At 35.7% G+C, this 21,154-nt stretch overlaps 1 protein-coding gene across 1 annotated transcript in view; it reads right to left on the bottom strand.

The window, feature by feature from the left end:
- ITFG1 (integrin alpha FG-GAP repeat containing 1) overlaps positions 1-21,154 on the bottom strand; it is an 87,292-nt gene that overhangs the window by 26,800 nt on the left and 39,338 nt on the right. The window contains exons 9-12 of the mRNA XM_059824734.1: positions 19,179-19,273; positions 10,504-10,676; positions 1,220-1,370; positions 631-739 (exon numbers count right to left, since the gene is read on the bottom strand). Coding sequence (XP_059680717.1) covers positions 631-739; positions 1,220-1,370; positions 10,504-10,676; positions 19,179-19,273 — 528 coding nt within the window. The remainder of the gene's footprint in view (positions 1-630; positions 740-1,219; positions 1,371-10,503; positions 10,677-19,178; positions 19,274-21,154) is intronic.

Here is a 21,154-nt window from a genome sequence, read left to right as displayed (position 1 = left end):
ATGCATCATTATGGATTGAAGACATGCATCTTGCTTACATTTCTCTTTTAGGCTGAATAACTTTGTTCCATATGCTCTTTCCCTGCAGATCATGTTTTTAGACACCTGATAATTCTTGTTTTTCCTTCAGAAGCCAGCTGAGAAATGAGTTTTTAAAGACCTAATATCTGTCTTTAGGATTTTGCTAGGATGCAGAAGGAAAGCTCCAGGATGAAAGGAAAGATTTAGCCTGCCTCTAGTTAATGAGTGAAATTAAGACATGCATTCTTGTTAAAAAGAAAACACACAATCAAGAGATGATGAACACTTATTTAAAGGTCATTGTGGTCAATGTTGATATTAAAAACAACTGAAGTGTTGAAAATAGTGGCAGAATTACTTTGAATTTTAGTAAGTACACTGAAATAAAACCAAGAAAAGCCCCTTTGAAATGAAACAAAACCAACTTATCCAAGTTCTGATTCTGCAACAAGAGATTTCTGCAATCCCTAATATTTTCCACGCTGTGTTTTTTCTTTTCTAGAATTATCATACAAGGAGCATTACCATAATGTTATCATATACAGAGGCTCAAATATTCACATTCCTCTCAGGGTCCCATTTTGACTTGATTATACAGTGATAACTTACCAATAACTTTAACAAAATAGGCATCTGCTTCAAAGTTATTTTTTAATGTATGGATAGCAAAGTCCTTGTTGGAGTAGCCTTTGCTTAGCACAATGATATCCAAGATTCCCTAGAGGAAAAAAAGTTGTTTATGTTAGAGTGCTGATTTGCTCTAGATAACATCTAATTTTAGCAAACAAATTCCCTTAGACATACAAAGGAAAAAAACAGACTGTGTGCAAAGTTTACACCTTTGCTACTAATTTTAATGTCTTTCAAATCTTACTAATCTATGGCAATTTAGGACAGAGTGCTCTATCCACAACTAACCAGGACAAGGCATGTGGTCCAAGGCTTACTTCTTGCCACTGAAGAGAGCAGCTCAAATGGAGCATATGCAGGGTCAGCAAACTTTTAGGCAGTGATGAGCTGCTGCTATCTGCTCACCTTCCAGGGAGCATCTCAACAGCTAATTTCCCAGGCTGAAGGCACTGCCTGCCACATGCTGTAAAGCCAACGTTTCTCCAAAGCAGTCTGCCAACGGCACACAGACAGATGCAGCAATACAGAAAGAGAGATGCTGTTTCCTGTAGTAAAGACTTGAACTTACGTCTTCATATATGTCAAAGAAGGTTGCTACCACTGCATCCTTGATTTGATTTAGATCTGAGAGCTCCCAAAAAACTTTAAACATACGACGTACGCTCTTGCAGCTTACGTTATTGCATGGGACATTTTCTAGTAAAAATGCTTGTTGATTGCTGTAAAACACACACACACATATATAAAAACCAACTTATTTGCTATAAACAGTTTAAATAATAGACATTACAAAAATATTGTAATTAAATAATTTAAGTCTGCTGAAAGTTAAGTATAATAAAAACAAACCTAGCAGCCACTGGATACTTTAAAATCCATAAGCATTTATGTTAACTTTACAGACAGAATTACAACCATTATGTCATGCCTGACAAACCAATGAATACACAAAATAAATGGTTCCAAATCAACAGGAATCGTTTTATTAACCATCCACTCAAAAGACTGAACAGATTCTTACTTTATTCTGAAACACATAGAAGTGCACTTACCTGCCATTTTCCTTAATCCTTCCACGGTCCTTCAGCTTAAACACTACTTAAAAAGTGTCAGTACTTTTTCATTATTGTATGACAATCTCTTCCCATCCCAGCTCCATTAATAAATTTTCTTACACATTGCATGATGTTTTAAACAAATTTAAGATTAAACCAAATCTCTGTTGGTATTTTCCCATTGTTTCAAAGCAAAATAGAAAACACAAACCCCAACCTACTAGCACAGTAAAAACAGGACAAGACAAACCAAACTGGACATTTGCCGACATACAACAAATACAGACATAAAGATAGGCTGTAATACTGAAACAAAAAACAAACAAACACACCAGAGTACCAGGTCTGGTATAGCAAAATCTCCCTTCTAAAGAATTTATCTAATACAAGCCCATTGGTCATTGGGAGACACAAGGTTCATACATGCACGCTGATGACTAATAGCATTATATGCTGTCTCTGATACTGTAACATTGCCACTCTCACTGGAACAGTGAAAACCTTCAGACTTTACCAACTGGGAGTCTGTTTCTTTGGCAGGTCTGTATCCTGGGAGCCTGCCAGAATCCATCACTGTTTTAGCAATGGGAACAGATGAAGTTTCCTCCTCTTTTTCTGAGCGCAGAGCCAGGAGATAGAGCAGACAATGTTCTGTAAAGCTAGCTAAGCGTGTCAGAGCCCAGGGCAATAACCAAAACCACTGCTTCGTTATGACCTTGAACATACTGCTGTTTCAGAGGGTGACAACAAGGTATTTTTCTGTATCTTAACGGCATCCAATGCCTCCAGGATGCAGTCGCACACAAGCACGCACACAAGCATTTCTCCTTAGGAAAGTTTTTATTTTTCTTTGTTTCTATGGTATATTTCAGATAATTTGCTACTCATAAGAATCATATCCCACAATATTAATATTTCTGCTCCATCCATTTCAGAAAGAGTTAGAGAAGGGCAAAACATTTACCCTGAGAAAAAACACATTTCTGACACCAAAGTAAATCAGTTTCCTTGCCTGTTGCCAGGTTAATATTTCAGAACCTGCAATGGGAATAATGTAGGACTTTGCTCTCTGTAAGATGTGTCAAAAGTAAAATGGGATACTTAAACACTTCAAACCTTATAATCACATTTCTTGAGCTTCTGTGAAAAAACCACAAGTTAGGCCTTTATTTTTCTGCCGTATGCCTGCATTTGATTGAAGCTTAATATGAACAACCCACTTTTTACTATTTCACTGTTAGAAGCATGAGTATATTGAATTAATTTCCAGCCAAAATGGAATAAGGTGATCTGCAATATTTAAGACATATGTACTGCCTGTATCTGAGAATTCATAATCATAACTTGAAATTGTTAAGTGCTCACATTCATTTCATATAGTACTTAAGTATCGTATCAGATTAACCAACTGTAAGGTAAGGTGACAACATGAGCTAAGCAAATTGTTTCAATTTCTCTTTTTTGTCATCTTGACATACACTTTTTTTTTTTAAATTTGGAGGAATTTTTACAAAGATGCTTTCTTTCAATTCACATTTTCTAAACTGCCAGAAATTATTAGATGATAAATATTTAAAAGACAGAAGATTGTCAAGCTTGCATTATACTCTACGTACAGAGTATTGTTCAAGTCTAAACTATAAGCCTTGTGAATGGATAGACACAAGAAGTTTATTTACCACAGGAACTTTTTTTATTTCCTTTCCTTGATAGTGTGCATTTAATGACTTTCAAAACATCACAAACTGGACAAACAATAACATAACACCAACTGCACTGTGAAAAAAGGAAGGTATTAATCGAAGTGGCACTGAGCAGGGAAATGCCACTTTCCTTTGACCTTCTGTATCAACAAGAGAAACACAAGACAAACAAGAGGAAGGAAAAAAAAAACATTCCCAAACCCTAAACAGATGCTGAAGACTGAGAAGTACACTATAGGAGAGCTATATTCTAGAGAGAAAAAAATAAATAAATTCATAGATGTAGTGTCACTTGTGGCAGAGCAGCAGAGGTCTGGAGAATCCCTAATCAGAATATAGCTGAAAGTCTACTAATTTTTATCTTAATATCTTAAATAATAATAGGCAAGACAAAATTTCATTTCATACTACTACTGATTTATATCCATACAGTCCCTTTTGCAACACAAATATAAGCTTGCCTAGTAAAATTAACAACTCAAAGATGTTACATATAAACGTTAAGCTACAGCAAATGTTAGCTCCAAGTACACACACATAGGTTTAGATTCACTAGTGGGTCATATATAGTTGAAATCTGATTTTTAAATTTTTCTTAAAGAGTTAGTGTTATTGCTTACCATAAAAAAAATTAAGAACTTGCATGGCAACAAAAAAAACCAATGACATTCTAAAGCTAATGAAAACTATTACTATTGGTGAGAAAGATGGGCTAAAACAAGGTTGAAATGTGAACTGCAATATTAGACTTCTTTTAAGTTTTGGGGTTTTTTTAAAATGGAATTTACAGAAAAGCATCACTTCACTGGAAGCATACAGATTTTTTTTTTCCCCCTGTTTATAAGCTAGCTATTAGTAGTTTTATAATTAAAGCTGAATCTTCTTTCCTGTCAATTTCCAAGGCAATTCCTTGGCATTTATTTTACTGATGTCTTCAAATGATTTTGACTTCTATACCAGCATCAAATTCCTCTTATACCATCTTTGAAAAGCACAATGAGAAGATTTAATAACTCTTTAGGTACATAGCTTCTAAAAAATGCTTTAACTTGAGAATATCACTCAGGTGTCTTCAACACCACCATCTTGGTTTTTTCCTTTTTAAAAAATGGGTAGTATTTATAGCAAGGAACTAAGTTATAAACTCACCTTTACCTCCAAAATGATGAAATTTTATTCTTAACTTTCTTCACATTTCTGGCCAAAATTTTGAATTATTTATCCTGTCATTAGTATTTGAAGAGCATTAGCCAACTAAAATACACTCTTCAAATATTAGTAGTTTCCGCTGAAAATACTGATTTCTGATACTTATGTCTAAGCATTTCCTCCTTTTTTGACTGAAAGTGAGTGAACATGACTTTCCTTTTCCTCAAGTATTTTCAGACCATTACCTCTTGATAGTATACTAGATAAGGACTTTATAATGAATATGTAGGAATTATCTACAACACCTAGAAACAATTTTGAAATTGCTACCTCTAAAAAGTAAACAAATTCACTCACACAGCAACTTCTGAACAGAGGAAAAAACAAAAAGTGCTCATTTGATGGTGGGGGACAGTCTTCAGGTCTGCCCCAAAAATATGGGGGACTGGGAATCAATGTATTTGCAGCCTTCCTCCCATCTGTGTATATAAACAGTCTTAGTGCTTTAAACTTCCACCTAGTTTTCAAGGTGAGCTGCGTTCCGAGTTCCACTGAAGGCTGCACATATTATAACGTGCACAAACTTAATCTTTTTTTCATATGCACAGTCAAGCGATTTCCACTTGACTCAATACAAGATAAAAAATAAACACTGAAATAAAACATTAACAAAGGATTTTAGATTTTTGTTACATAATAATGAACACTAATGGAAGCAAGAAACTATATATAAGTGTGTGTGTGTGTATATATATGTCTTAGTAATTGTTAGCTATATTATATCTTCCTTGATCCTTCTCAGTCCCAGTCCACTCCCAGGGCTGTGCTGATATGGGAGCTCCCATATGCTACATCTCAGCATGGGAGCAGGAAATCTTAGTGTATGAGCTACTCTTTTCAAAGGGTGCAGCAACAGGGACAGTTGCAGAACTTTACTGTTTGCAGAGGGAAGAGAAATCAGCTGTTTGCTGCCGCCTCAGCTGTTCAATTCTTTCTTAGAAGTACTCCTGAGGTCTGAGTTTGGCCTATGAGCTGCCAGTTGAGTCCTTAGGTTATTTAGGGCTTTAATACACAACCATCACTAGAATCACAGTATCTACCTCAATGTTTTATTTCTGCTACATACTACAATTACCAAGAGCAAGCTTATGACCTTCCTATTATTTTGAAGCAAATTTTGAAGAAAATTTTGAAGATTCACACCATCAGAAAAAGATCTCCCTCTAACAATGAAAATCATCAGCATCCTTAAAATGACAAAACAATGTCCCTGAAAGCCTATGGGAAAACACAAAGACACTGTTACAATGGTAAAAACTTAAAATCAATGCTGAAGTGCTACACAAATGTGTAACAGTCAATATCGAACAATTCAGCTGAAACACTGAGAAGCCGCAGAGCAAAAGAAGTCTGAACTAAGACTAGCATATCAGCCTTAACTTGCTACTTGCAACACTTTTAATATTTAGGTATTCACACCAATGTATACACAGAGGCACCTAGATTGTGTACTACCTGCAAAACTTTAACCCAAACAGCTTACGAATGATGCTCAATAGAGTTGCCTACAATTTGGAACCTTCTGAGCGAAGGTCATCTATGTAGCAAAGCTAAATGTAAGTAAGGCTGAATTACTGTAAGCAAGGGTTAACACCAAAGATGATAGACTGAAGACTTGTCACAGTTTTAACGTACTACTTCGCAATTAGAATTAAATATTTACTGCTTAATTTCAAACATCTCTCATTCTGTCAGTTTTAGGCTAGTTCATTTACAGTTATACAGGGGCATCTAAATGACTAATATCTTTCTCCAGACATTCAGAATAATTGGATTTGCCTCTATTTTTTAGATTTGCTCAATTACAGGGTGCTCATCTATCCTACATTTAAAAGTCCTTTATCCAACCTTACTTCTGACAAATGACAACTAACTATGATTTAGGAAGAGATAATTTGGTCAAATAAGAGTCCTTTCAAGTAGACCCATATAAAGGATTAATTCATATACATTAATTTAAAACTGAGCATGAATACCTGGAAAACTTTCCAGAAGTGTATTATACTCAAAGTTTTTCATTCAACTGTCTGTATCTGTTGTTTGTTGTCTCCAAGCTTCAGTCTTTACTGTTATTTATCACCAACGTCAGAGAGAGAGATACTGTGTTCCCAACCTTACCATTACTATAGCAGTGAAAAACATTCCCTTTGAATAAAAGTATCATTGAAAAAAAAATGCTTCCTTAGATTACATATTTGCAATGCAAGATGCCAATTATTAGCATCTAACTTGGAAACAAGTTGTTAAGCAAAATTTGTTTCATGTAATTAGGTGGGAGAAAGATAGGTGTTTATAGACTCACATACAGTACTTACAGTTTCAACGTTACCAGAGTCAATTTAAAACCAGCATGTAAAAAAAATACATTTAGATAAGAGAGCAAGTAGAGATGAACCTATGAATAACTACTGATGAATCCTTTTACCTATTATTATTCTAGATACATATGCAATTTCTGATACAGTCATAACTAGAGGGAAGAAAAATTCAGGTATGTATCTGGCCTGAAGAAAAATCTGTGGTCTGGAATTCTAATGTGCAGGTTTTGACTCAAGTCAGAAGTTAAAATAATTCATAATGGACTATGTAAGAATCAACTGTGAATTCAGCATCTTCACCTGTTGGAATTTATTGAGTCTCTGGGTTCAAGCCCCCACCACACTTGCAACCATAAGTGAGATTCCTTTTTGTTGGTGGTGCTGTTAATAAGGCATGTCTCCATGCTGTCAGAGTATTACACACTTTTATTTAAAATCAAAAGGCTATGGCAGGAGATGAAACAGTGTGGACTTACAGCAGTTCTGAGGATACTTGAATCTATTAATAATTTTTCCTGACTTACTCACCTGGAAGGACAGTAAACCAAAGTTATTCTTAACTATCATGTCTTTATTTCAGTGTTTTGTAGGTATTTTTAAGGACTTGATCTGAAAGTGCTTTCCAGCATTATGATGAAAGCATATAACTGATTTTAATCGTATTCTTCCATTATCACATATCAGTATATTTTCAGATGAATAAAATGGTTTCTGCCTCCTTTAAGTTACAGACAGCAACTAGAAGCTAGGCTTCCTAGACTATAGCACAGATTGAGGTCAAGAGTTTACAAAAATGCTGTTATCATTTAATCACAGTAATCAATCACTGAAATTAGATCTGTAGATGTAGCATGAAAGGCTTCAGAGAAAGAAATAAACAGCTTGATCCAGAAGTGTTTAAAATCAATTAAATAAGGTTTTCACTTTAATTTGCTCTAATTTAAGAAGAGCTTTTAATTTAATTCCCACACTGTTTTAATTCTTTCCACTCTATGACCCAGTTACACATTTTAAAAGGAAGTATTTGCTTAAGTCTCTCAGAAACAATGAATTAATATTACTCTGAAAGTGACATTTCATACTGGGTGCAAAAAATGTGACTTTCATTCCCATCCCAAGGTACGAAGAGTCTGTTTCCATTACTTTTCTACAAATACTGGAAATACACAGTGTTAACATGCAATGTATTTCTTAATTCTTAGTTTACTTACTCTTTTTTTTGCCAGACTTCTTCAGCTCTCTGAAACTTCCCTTTCAATAACCTGTCAAATCATCTGCCAGTACCTTCAGTCCTTATGCCTTCCCGTGTCACTCAACTTTGAAGTCAAGTTTCAAAATAACTTTAAGATGCACCCAATTGAATAAACAGTTTCAGAAGCAAGGAGAATAAAGATAAAAGTGTATCACAGTAATTCATTGTAACAAGACATAGGTAACTTCCTGGGCTTTTATAGGAGTTAACTACTTATAAACTATTTAAATATTTTACATAATATTGCATTGCTGTAATTATATATCAGCCAAAGAAGAGAGGCTCCTAAGAATCTTAAAAGATAAAATAACTTCAAATAAACTTCTGAATTCCCTAAATCTTCACGAAGTCCTTCTGAAGTGTACTAGCCATCAGGATACACACTAGATGTACAGCTATAGTACAGCTCAAAACACAAGATTTGTGGGGCTTAAGTAAAAACAAAGACAAGAACAACTTTATAGTTTAGATGTCATGGTATTTCAATGGAAAGGGAAAGACTTCGGTTTTAGTCTGCTCTCTGGACTGTTTACAGTCTTCATTCAATGACTGCTGAACAGAATTTGCAAACCCCAACTGAGCAAGGCCATGAGTAAAAAACCTGACATTCAAGGCTCGAATGCTTTAACTTTGCCTATATAAGTCTGGGCAGTAACAGCATTACCTCCTTCTCTTCTGCCATATCTGAATATAAACAGCTGCTGTGCTAGTTATTTTAAGGCTTAGAGGTACAGAGACAGAGCTCAGCTGCTCACTGCCTTGACTCTGAATCACATCACGTAGGCTGAATACAAGCACGAAACTCTTCAAACTGGGTCATTTTTAGGTATGTGTCAGGATCTGAAGAACTCTAACACAAAAATGTCAGTGGGTGACTCATGTTTAGGCAACCACTAGAGGATCTGAATTGACTACTTTGACTTCAGCATCTAAATTCTGTCTATGTACTGTTTTAAGCACCAAAGTGAGCGCCTCAGTTCTTTTCCTTACTATTAATTCAAACTATGAACCTGCACCCAAGCTCATCCAAAATACCATACAGAGGAAAATAATAAATACACCCGTAAGACAGACTTATTTTGCCTTGTAATGCACTAGTGCAAGTATTTGTCATAGATCCCAGTAAAGATGATGTTGAGACTCCATAAGGTATTGATTAAAATACCTTTTATAAGTGATGTATGAGGAGGAAAAAGGGGATAGCACAGATGATATTACATCTCTTCAGGTGCTGGAAAAGCCAAGTTGTGCAGCATCAGGCAGACCTCTAGTCAGGCCACAGCATGCTGTGCATATCCTGTCTGTAGTGAGGTTCACTGGCATCTGGCGTTATGGTCTCTAGAGCTCTTTTAAGTTTTTCTTAGAAGTAAACAAGTCTATTCATCATTTCTACTGTCAAGCAAAAGGATGTTCACATGAAAACATGCTGCTTCACTTCAAGGTAAAGACAAGGACATGCCAGTTGTATCATCACCAGGTGCCAAGTGAGAACTGCCTACAGGGTTCTCCGTTACAATTCGCTGGCTAAGTTTATCCTGCAGCCAAGTGATATGTGCAGAACAGCACAGGCATGCACCTACTCAGGTCAACTGTTATATGGATCACTAACTCCTCAATGTACAATAGTCTCCCCATAAGCATCACTACATGCCCTCGCCCACCTAACACCAGATGGTAGCAATACAAAGTATTGGGAAAGCAAGTAATGAAGAAAAAAAAAGGAGAAAGATTATACTGACAAATTTAATAGGAAAGGTTAGAAACTTTTGTTTTTAGGGGTGGGAAGTTTGTTTATTTCAGTTACATTTGGACAATATAAAATCACTGGTAAGTTATTAAGCATATCTAAAATTCCTTGTTCTTAAAAGGGGCAAAACACTATTGCATTTTTCAGCAGTGACCAATCAGCGGTCACTCCATGTGACAGAACGGAACAGGTTCCCCAGCTCTCAGCAGTCTGGTGTTACTAGCCAACACTGAAAGCTGGAGTCAGGATTTTACAAATGATGATTTGGGAAAGGAAAGGGAGAGATAATCAGCTCCTGTGATCCAGAAGGAGCGCCTAAAATGGTACTTCATACTCCACTCCTCGGTGCAATTCCCCACCGAGAGTCACAGTCTGAGCCTATACAATTATGCGTTTTGAATATACCATGTAAATGCATACCTTTTTAACAGGGAAACATTTAGCAGAAATCAAAAGTCTTGTTCACTTGATAAAATGAACGAGATGCACTAAAATTAGTAAAATTTGTATGACTGATGATTGAACATGCATTTGATTGTCTTTATTTCTAGGTTTACATATACTCTACCTTCCAGATGTGTTCTTTAGTATAGCAAGAGCATCTGGGTAGCCATCCATATTGTAATCTCCAATATGAAGTGTAATGGGAAATGAAATTTCCGTTGAAGATTTGTCATTTTGATATGGTACAAAGCCCCAGAGTGTGTCTTTATTTTTGAAGTCTTGCAAGACTGGAATCCACTGTAAAATAAAACAAAAAAAGAACAGTTAGGTAAGGAAATCCATTTTATTTACTTAAACAACCTAATCCTATTTAAAACAGCTGACATTTCCTCACTGCATCAGGATTCTTAACCATTTACAAATTTCCAAAGAGGAATAATCCTTATTTCCTAACTATGTCACCAAATGAAAAAAAAAATAATTTTAAGTCTTTTCTATGCACTGAATTATTCCAGAACAGAAAAAAAATAGATAAGGTTGTAAGAATAAAGGACCTGTGTTTTGGAATGTGTCCAGTGTATGGAGATATTCAGGAACAACTTCACTGAAATTCAGGCTTGCCTGGAATCTGTACTAATCCTTAAGTGCAGGTAAGCCCAAACCATCAGGGCCTTGAGATCCTGAGTCCATTTGTTTTTCTTGGCATTGCAAACAATAGGCAGCATTAAAGCTGGAGGAAGGATGCACCCTCACTACATTTGTGGACAACACGAAAGTGGGGAATACAATCAATAGGCTTCAGGACAGGATAGCCATTCAGAGGGGACCTAAAAAGACAAGAATGGGCAAAGAGGGACCTCATAACAAATCAACAAAGAAGTTCTGCATAGGAGAGTAAACCCCTGCAATGGTACAGGCTGGAGACTGACCAGATGGGTAGCAGCTCTCCTAAAAAAGATGTGTGGGTCCTGGTAAACAGTAAGCTACAGCAGAGTGTGGCAGCTATGACAGCAAACAGCATACTGCACTGTAACTGCTGCCTCTGCTCCTGCTGATTGAGGCGAGTTATTATTTCTCTTTATTCAGCACTTGTTAGTCTGCATCTGGATCCTGTGTCCCGTTCTGCGCCCCACGGTTCAAGAAAGATTTGAGAATATTGAGTGTGTTTAGGGAAGGGTCACCAAGATGGTCAGGCGTTGAATATTTACTCAAAGGACAAGCTGAGGGCACAGGGCTTGTTCAGCCTTGAGAACAGAAGATTTAGGGGGGACCTAACAGTGGCCTTCTGATACCTGCAAGGAGATAACTGAGAAGATGGAGCCAGGCTCTCTACTGAGATACATGGCAGAAGAACAAGAGACAATGGTCACAGACTGACACAAGGGAGGTTCCAACCTTGTTTAGAGATAAACAAACAAAGATTCACTATGATGATGATAATTGAACTAGGAAAGAGGCCCAGAGAAGTTGCACAAACTTTGTCCTTGGGGGTTTTCAAAGTTTGACTGGACAAAGCTCTACACAGCATGGTCTGAATTCAGTGTTGACTCTGCTTAAAGCAGGAGGCTGGATCTCGTAAGGTTCATTTCAGCTTGAATGATTCTATTATTCATGGATATTTAGAAGTTCAAGAGCTTCAATTCCCCTCCTATCTCCCCAACAGCATCAGATACTGAACTGTTTGATGAGAAATTAAGATTAAAGTATCAAATTGAAAGTACAAAAGAAATGCAAAGTATAATTTCTCCAGGACAAAAAATAGAATGTATCTATCTGCACTTACTTTCCACAAAGTGCTGCAGAGGTGCTAAATAGGAATTTATCTTAATTAAAATCAAAGTAATTTCACAAGTTGGTATAAAGCTGAAGTACCAGAGTTAACATTTCAATACTACAGAAAATTCAGTGCCATTTTTAAAGCCAGGAGTAATTTTATATGTGAACTAACTAACAACGCCTTCAAAAGGACAGAAGGGTGCCATCTTAAAGGATCACTATCACCAACATCTAAAGCACTTAACAGCGTCTTAAAATGTCTCTCATCCAAGCCTTAATTTAGCTATTTCAGGAAACAGAATGAGATCCCTGACAGCATAATTTTGTGCTGTGGAGAGACTCCCTCACCAACACAATCCAGTAATCAACAACATTGCTGCCACATGGCAATTGCGTGCGACACAGGGACTGGTCCCTTGAGGTTACATACAACCACGTTCATATTAGAGAAGCCCCCAAAATTATTAAAAAAGTGCACTAAGGTCAACTTTGGATATCACAGATGGCTTAGAAGCCTGGAACAGTTCTGCCAGATACTCCGTATACACAGGCAGACACGCACTAAGTAAGTGATGACATTTGAACTGCAACCATGATCTACAACACTCTTGATGAAAACTCAAAGTTGAAATTAAACGTACTTTGACCCTCGCCTCCCGCCCAACGTATGCATGCCTATCAAGTTACTGTTAGCTGCTGAAGGTTTGGAAAAAACCCCCAAAAAACACCACCTAAGGAAAAAACAGAAAATAAGAGAGAGACTCTTAACCTGAGGGAAATTTTTCAAAGGATTAGATTTCTTAGCACTTATTTGTCATGCAGAAGACAGATAAAACAGTATCATTGCAAAATACTGTAATTTTGAAAAACACTGATTGAAATCAGAACCATGAAATATAATATAGTTTTTACTTTACATGGTATCATTCACGCAGTCATTGCAATGAAATCCAATTATACCCATCATATACTTTCTAAATGTTCCCATGTATGGTAACACTATTTTAAAAAAACCAAAATTAAAAATGAAGTTTTAGGTGCAAATCTGAATCTGTATTCTGTTTTTACTCTACTCAGAGTGATTCATAGAAAGCAATTTTTGAATTATAAGGTCTACAATGAAATGCAGAAATATAAAACAATAGGTGAGCAAAACAGAAACATCACGTATTGCTACCAAGCATGCTACAGAGTAAGATTCATCCGTCTCAGTTGTGGGACTTTTTGTAACAGCGGTTGTAGAACATTTCAAAAATATCACTTTTGTTCAGTAGGTAACCAGAGCACATTCTAGTACCATACGTAACTTACTCCGACAGTTTAAATTCAGAGTAATCCACACTTTTGGTGAAACTCATTCTGTATGTTTCTATTCTAAACAGCAGTATTGTGTAATGTAATGCAGAAGTAATTGTTCATGTGCCTCAGGACATATACGTCAGTATAGAATACAAAAAAATGAAGATACGTTTGTCAATAATATAAATCTCTTACTTCTTTTGTATTTGACAATCCAGACAATTACTTGAAGTTTCATGTTTGCTGTTACTAACTTAATAGGAAAAAGACTAAAACTAATTTTTTTTCCTTGTACTCTAAGATAGAAATAGGTGGGTATAATCAGGACACACAAAGCTATTTTTTGCTGTTTTCTGATCATATGATTTCTGTTACCTAGCTCAGATGAAAAAGCAGATTGAAAAGTGGAATGAGAATATCTCAAAAAAATTAAATGAACACATAAAATTCAGTTAGGGAAATCAAAGATTTACTTCTTCCCCTTCTGTTAAATTCCATTGCATAGCACCACTAATATCATTACTTAAAACATTTATATAGATATTTTTACTCCTTCAATTAATGATTTTGTAGACTAAAATAAGGAAAATACCTTTATTTAAGTGCTTGAAAATTAGTTTTCAAACTCTCCAAATACTTGTTTTTCAACAAGTAGAAGAGAGAATGCTTTATTGCCCTGTGAAAACAGCATCCTTTTCATTTTGAAAAAGATCTTGGGTACTTGAGAAAAATTTAAAACTAGTTGTACTGATCCCACTTAACTTGAAAAAGGCTCATTTCTTTCAGAGTCCACATTCTTCTATACATTAAGAAAGGTAGTTCTCTTGCTCTAGAGCTTGTTAACAGGTCTTTGAGCCAAAACCGTGGGATTAACACATCTCAATTTTTAAACTATGGCCAGAAACCTATGAAGCACAAAAAACCCCATCCAGCCAGCTGCCCACTTCCAGGCCACCTAACACAGGCAAGGAGCCACCTGTGAGTCAGAAAGCATTTGGAAATTGGTAGCCCACTCTTGGCTAATACCTTTTCTGGAAATGCCAGGTTTTCTCCTCCTTTCTATGACAAACACTATCCCATCCTATAGAAAGATGAGTATCGAGAGTGGCGTGAAAGAACTGGGCACAACAACAGAAGTCCTTTTCCCTGGGGGCTCCCCCTCTGCTGTACATGTGCATTGTAGTTCAGCTGCACATAAAAAAATAAATCCAGTGCTTTCAGAATGCATTAGGCTTTCAGTGTGTACAAAGGTCACCTGAATTTCACATACAGTTGGGTAACCACTATTGCATAAAAATAAACTAAGTAAATTACTAAATACATTACACCATTAACTTACGGTGTTCAAAGCCTGGAATATGACAATCCCCAACACTGATTTAGCAACATCGAAAAAAAGTAACCAAAGCAGTAAAAGTCATATTTTTGATGCTGGAATGTGGCTCACAGCTCCATAGCTGCTTTGAGAAAGACGAGCAACTTAGAAATTATGAGAAGATCTTGTAGAATCTGAGATGTCTGGAAATTACAGCAGCTGCAAGCCCCCTCCCCTGGCTTTAAACTGTTACAGAGGAACGAGGAAAAACTTCTAACAGTGACCAACTGCAGCTGATAATCAATGCTGTCAGATATACCTCTCTAGCCTAGAGAATGACACCACAAAGACCTGTGATTTGCTGTAGGATGCATTGCTGTATTCTACACCAGAGCTGATAGATTTTTAAGAGGAATAAAGCTATAACCTTTCTATTGTACAGAGAAAGTTTATAAGAATCATCAAGCCCACAAAGAAACTCTCAAATGAAGGGACTGAAATAATACTGTTTGCCTCAGGAAACAAATGAAAAATCATACTGAATACGTGGCAAAATTAAAAGAAAGATTAGTCATCTCTAAGAATATAATAATATCTAGAGTTTCTACAATAAAGAGTACCAGGGACTTTAAAACAAGTTTCAGGGACAACTCAGTCTATTTTTCAGAATCTACATGAGAGCTCTATATCAGCTACCAGATCAGTCTGTAGCTATTGCAGGTGAATTTAAAGAGGTCTGAGGTGTCCTGACACCTGCCACAATCTGAAACAACATATGGAATTCTCCTTCAGATCTGACAGCAATTATTCTGTTGCTATGGAAACATGCACATTCTGTTAAAATTTTAGTTTGTCTGTATCTCCTTAAGTCACTCATGTATTTTGTTGGCCTTCACTTTTGCTCCATCATCCAAAAGAAGAAAATTTCTAATACTTACAAAGATTAAATCATCAAATTAGTTAAAACCTATGGTGAAAGATCATCCTTGAAATAATTCTCCTAGAGCTGCTTGGCTTTCCAGTAGCCATCCAGCTGTGCCAAAGACATAATGAGAAATATACTGTAGACTGACAGACATCAAACAAGATCTTACCAGAACAACTCCAAAGCCTGACATGCCATTGCATGCCTTTTTACAGCATAGTTTTTAGAACCACAAATTCTACAGATGCGTATTTCTGACTGTTATGTATTTCATCCCAATCCATCATACACTACCATGGAACTGCGTTAACTGTTTTTCATTTGGTTTCATCAAATGTCACAACAAGCAAGCAGGAGGGACAGAACTAGGTCCAGTTACCGTAGGCAAAGTATTTTTTGTAAGACAGTCATCTAGTTTGTGATCTTTCAGATGTGAGATCAGTAAGGTTTTTTAAAAAAAAAATCTGGAAACCAGAATTCTTAGCTATACTCTTTACTGAAAAACACCCCACAAAACCCTACAGCAAAAACTGAACCAAGATAATAGATATATAGCATCTTCTACGTTTTCAGTAATAGACTTGCAGTCTCTCAGTTTCCCATGGATTCCCCATAATTACCTACCTGTTCCACAAGGGATACCATCCCCTTGTTGAACCACATTCTGCACCACAAGGGCTCGTTATTATTTCCCTCAAATTGTAAAGTGATTAAATAAACCAAAGGAATGGATCCTAGTCTGTTGCCATAAAGTTTAAGTTTAAAATTTCTCTTGAAGATTAACTTATTTAGTCAAAGCTCAGAAGCTGGGCCATCTGATCTCACAATGACCAAATTCAATGAAACTAAAACATTTCACTTCCAAATAAATATGGGACGTAACGTGCTTGAATAGATTTCTACCTGAAAGAAACATGCAATACATGGGAAAAACTGCAGACATATGAATAGTGAAGATACTGATATTTCCCACTGTTCAGAACGGAAAAGATAAAATGCTTTAGAAGAAAAAGCTTCATCACTTCTACATGAGTGTAACAGTGGAAGAAAAGAGTATTCTAGATATAATTCTTTAAAAAGCTTAGGCCAGAACAAGTCATTATTGCATGCCATTTGATACTGTCATTTTTAATTAAAAAGTAATTCTAAAAATATGCAGTGAAAATTGCTTTAAAGTTTCTAGGTAACCCTTAATACTTTTTAATTCTTTTTTCTAGCAGGATGAGAATCTGTTTGATTCTTACTTTTAAAAATAAAATTACAATACTTGGCTGCTAATTTTTAACTCAAGTGTCATCATCTTGGAAATTATTTTAAAATTGAAATTACACAATGAAATTGCTAAATTAAGTATAAAAATTAAATATACTGATAAGTATCAAAAGTGGTATGTTAAAAATCTGATGTATTAGTAATTGAATAGTTGACCTCTGTCAAAAAAGGAAATAATGAAGGAACAGAAAAACTGTCTATGTGCAATGTTACTTCAGAGCAGGTTACAATAAAAGACTCTACTTTGGCAAAATTCGGATATTATGCAAATTGACCCACACCTTCCTCTGCCACTACTGCATCACTTCCTTCTAGAAATGTACCATGAACAACAGATAATAAAACTTTTCTTTAGCACACTGCCCAGTCATCTGCTACTGTTAAGTAACAGCTTTGATCTCTCAATGGTACATGCTATTTGTGTCGTTGATTTTCTACAGTGAAATTACTTTCATTGAGAACACTTGTCTCAAATTTACTTGAGCAGAAAAACCTCAAATGTCTTTTACTTCCTATTTTATCAAGAGTAAGGAACTAAAATTAGAGCTAAAAAGCAGTCGTCTTTTGACATAAGAGCACCCCAACAACTCAGCAGTGTAAGCAGCCCATTACAACAATATCACCAGTGTAACATGCTTATCAAAAGTCTGTGTTCTCCCGTGACCAGAAAACAATACAAGTATCATGAATGGAGCATCCACTTGCTTTATACAAAGGCTATGACCTGTAAATCAAACTCTACTGTAACACTGTGTATACAGCAACACTATAATCCATGGCCTCCATTCTGTGTTCACAGGGAATTAACGTAAAAAAATAAACAAAAAAAACCCCCAAAACACACAAAACAACCAACCCACAAACAACCAAACACCATGTGCAAAGGAAAACATGCATTTCTAAGAACAGAGATGCCAAGATTAGAAGGCTGAAAGAGATACATTACCAAATTTAGAGTTACTTACTCTTTCTTACACTGATGGTATATTCTGTACTGGTTATACTTCCTTAACTAACTGGTAACTACATGCTTTCCTTTCCAATACAGAGTGATTTTCGCACTAGTAGAATGTATGCTATAGCCTATCTAGAAATTCTGATTCTTTAAATGAGAAATCTACACCATAAACTTGGGCTGCAGACTGCAACAAGAAGCACCTTATCAAAGTATGTACTGTTCCTTGAGCATACAGTACGTTCACCTATAAATTCTGAACTATAGTTCAGCGAGTGTACTACTTTCACAAAAAAATTCTACTTTTAATTTGTCAGTAAAGGAATACTCAGTAATTCATAACCTGGTTAGAAACATGTATGGCATACATTACAACTTTCTGTAAGTACACTACAGTGGGTTTTGCTGTCAGCTATAAGCAAGTACTCTATAGATCACCTTGGCCTTTAGGTTCACATTCCTAAATATGAATTCAGTAAAAACATTTATTAGGGCATCAAACAAACATTAGGTTAATTCATGGTAAGCTGTAAATTTATAATAAAGCAGGGCATTTTAAATACTTAAAAAATATTAGCACACATTTTAAAATAAATTAACACATAGTAATCTATTACATGAATTACGGCCATGTCTCTCAAAACAAGTAGTGTTGTGAACAAACGAAGTTGAAATAGTTTAATAGAAACCCAATCCTGAAGATACATAGCCTAAAGAAGTCTTCATGGACCATTTGGAAATATACTTAACTTAATTAATAACAATCAAAGACACAGTAAAAATAAGGGGTAAGAGGTATTGACTGGTTCAACTTGACATATGGGTGTGTGTATATAGATACTTTTTTTAATATATATATATTTTAACTATAAAATAACTCCCTAACTTAAACTGAAGAAGCTTATTTGAATTAATTAGAACTGTTTCCAACTCAACACAAACCTTGTTTATCATCTTGTGCTAGGACAGTCATGGTGCTTAGAATGCAGTGTTTTGCAATCAAGAAAGCGACTCATCAAAAACATCCATAATTTTCTTTAGTAGAATTATCCATTATATGGAATTGTAGATATGCAACTTCTTCCACCAAACACTTTTTTTTAGATAGGTAATAAATAAGTAAATAAGTCTCTTATATGCAATAATTACAGGTGAGGAAGTTTCATTTTTCATTCCTGAAAAATAATTTTCCTGTTTCCTACTAGTTCACAAAGCACAGTATTTTCCTTTGTCTTTGCAATTCCAAGCTCACAATACCTGATCCAATCCTAGCTTAGTTAAGTAGATGGCACTTTTTTGACATGTTGTATCTTCACAGACTGGTAATAAATGTTCACTTTGTCCATCCCCATCTGTCAAAGAGAAAAAAAGACTATCAGCTTTGTATTTGCAAAATCAGAAACCCCGTTTTCAAGAGATAATCAACTGTGAATAATTTATTATTTTTTTAAATGTGAAAAATTAGGTAAGATAAACTAGACCTTTTCAAAATCCTTAACCTAATCATCTAACTTGAGTCTTCTGTTTGAAGATTGTCTTTGTTGATGCATTTCCATCTTGACCCATAATATAGAAAAAGTTTTAGATTTTATTTCTGACAATAATTCTGACGATGTATTTAGAAGAGTAAGTGCTTAGTAATTTACTCAATCCCTGTGTTTAGTTTGGAAGAAAATTAGCTTTTATATCAATCTACCATCACAAATCTACCACACAAAAACTTACTTAATTTTCTAAACTAGTTTTAAACTCCTGTGCTGCCAGCAAGACTTTGAGAGGAGTCATGAGTTCACATGTAATATGTTAACCTATATGAAAAGATAAAAAAACAACACTGGAAAGTTGACTAACACAATGGCTACTAAATTCCAGGCTTACAGAATTAGGCAAACCTGAGTAATTTACAGGTTTTCAAAAGTGTTCTTCAAGCGCCTTTAATCCATGCATTTCCAAAAGCTTTAGTAGAATAATGACCTTTTAATGTTTAAACAAGCAATGTCTATTTGCATCTAGAATTCTGACACACAGAGCTTATAATGGAAAAAAAAATAATGTTAATTTACTGCTTCTTATCTACTCCAGGAGAAACCTCTATGTTAACATTTTGACCTTGCAGCCCTGCCTAGCATATTCAGAAATACACTGCCCTCCTACTAAGAGATAAGCCACCACAAGTTACCTTGTATGGCCTGAGAAGGAAGAACAGAGAAGTAGTTGAATGTAAGCAGCCAAAAAGCAGCAGCTAGAATTGCTGCATTAATGACTACTGCTGCAAGTCCTGATTATAACCAAACTTGACTTGCTACAGAGAAGATATGCCCCAGCCCAGGGAAATTTCAGGGAAGCTGCTTTTCCAGGCTATGAAATCAAAGCTCACCCTGTAATAAAAAAATCCGTCTTCCCTAATTGCTCCTTAGCCCACATAGTTCTGTGGAGCTTGGTATCAATATTTTAAGTGGATTTTTTAAAGTTGCTTGACAAAGTCTCCTTAGTTAATATGTAAAAACTAGATCATCTGCCAAAGTCACTGAATCTCTTATTCATTTCCAAATACACTACTGACTACAGCCTAAACGTTCCATCATACTTTACCCGTACTATAAGAAATGCTTTCTTACCCTGCCAAATTACATTTTTATGAAACTGAACCTCCTTTCAGTGTGTGTGTATCTATCTATCTGTCTATGTATAGTTAAGTTTTCTAGGTCCCTCCCTTATTAGAAAAGGAAGTCAGGAGATGGAAAGTAGGATTATAAGGGGGAGGAGGAGTGATGAAAATATCAGACTTCCCCAAATATCTCCAAGTGATAAAGCCAACAGTCACCTTTAGTGGCTTCCTACATCCCATCTGCCTCAAATTATTCTACCTCACCACTAAATCCCTCCCAAATTATCATGGCAGCTCTGTTATCAAGGATAAACTATTTAGGACGCGGGTAGCCTAGGTGGTAGAAATCCAGTAAGTTCACATCTAAAGAGATGGGAAAGGAAATTACCACTGAGTAGAGAAATTAACATAGCAACTGTTGAACTTGACCAGTCTGAAATCAGCACCAGTTTTTGAAGCTGTTTGTTTCCTTCTGCATCATTCAAGAACAACAATTTAAACATGTTACTCACTTTAATTTTTGCTGGTTTGACTATTTAGAGTGCAGGCTTTTTCTAAACATAAAATGGGAGAAACTGTTTAATTTGCAAATTATCAACTATGGAAGTGTTGAAGGCTTTGCTAG

The sequence above is a fragment of the Gavia stellata genome, chromosome 15, assembly GCF_030936135.1.
Source record: "Gavia stellata isolate bGavSte3 chromosome 15, bGavSte3.hap2, whole genome shotgun sequence".
NCBI lineage: Eukaryota > Metazoa > Chordata > Aves > Gaviiformes > Gaviidae > Gavia > Gavia stellata.
Note: the sequence above shows the minus strand (reverse complement) of the source record. Positions and strands in the feature narration are given on the sequence as shown.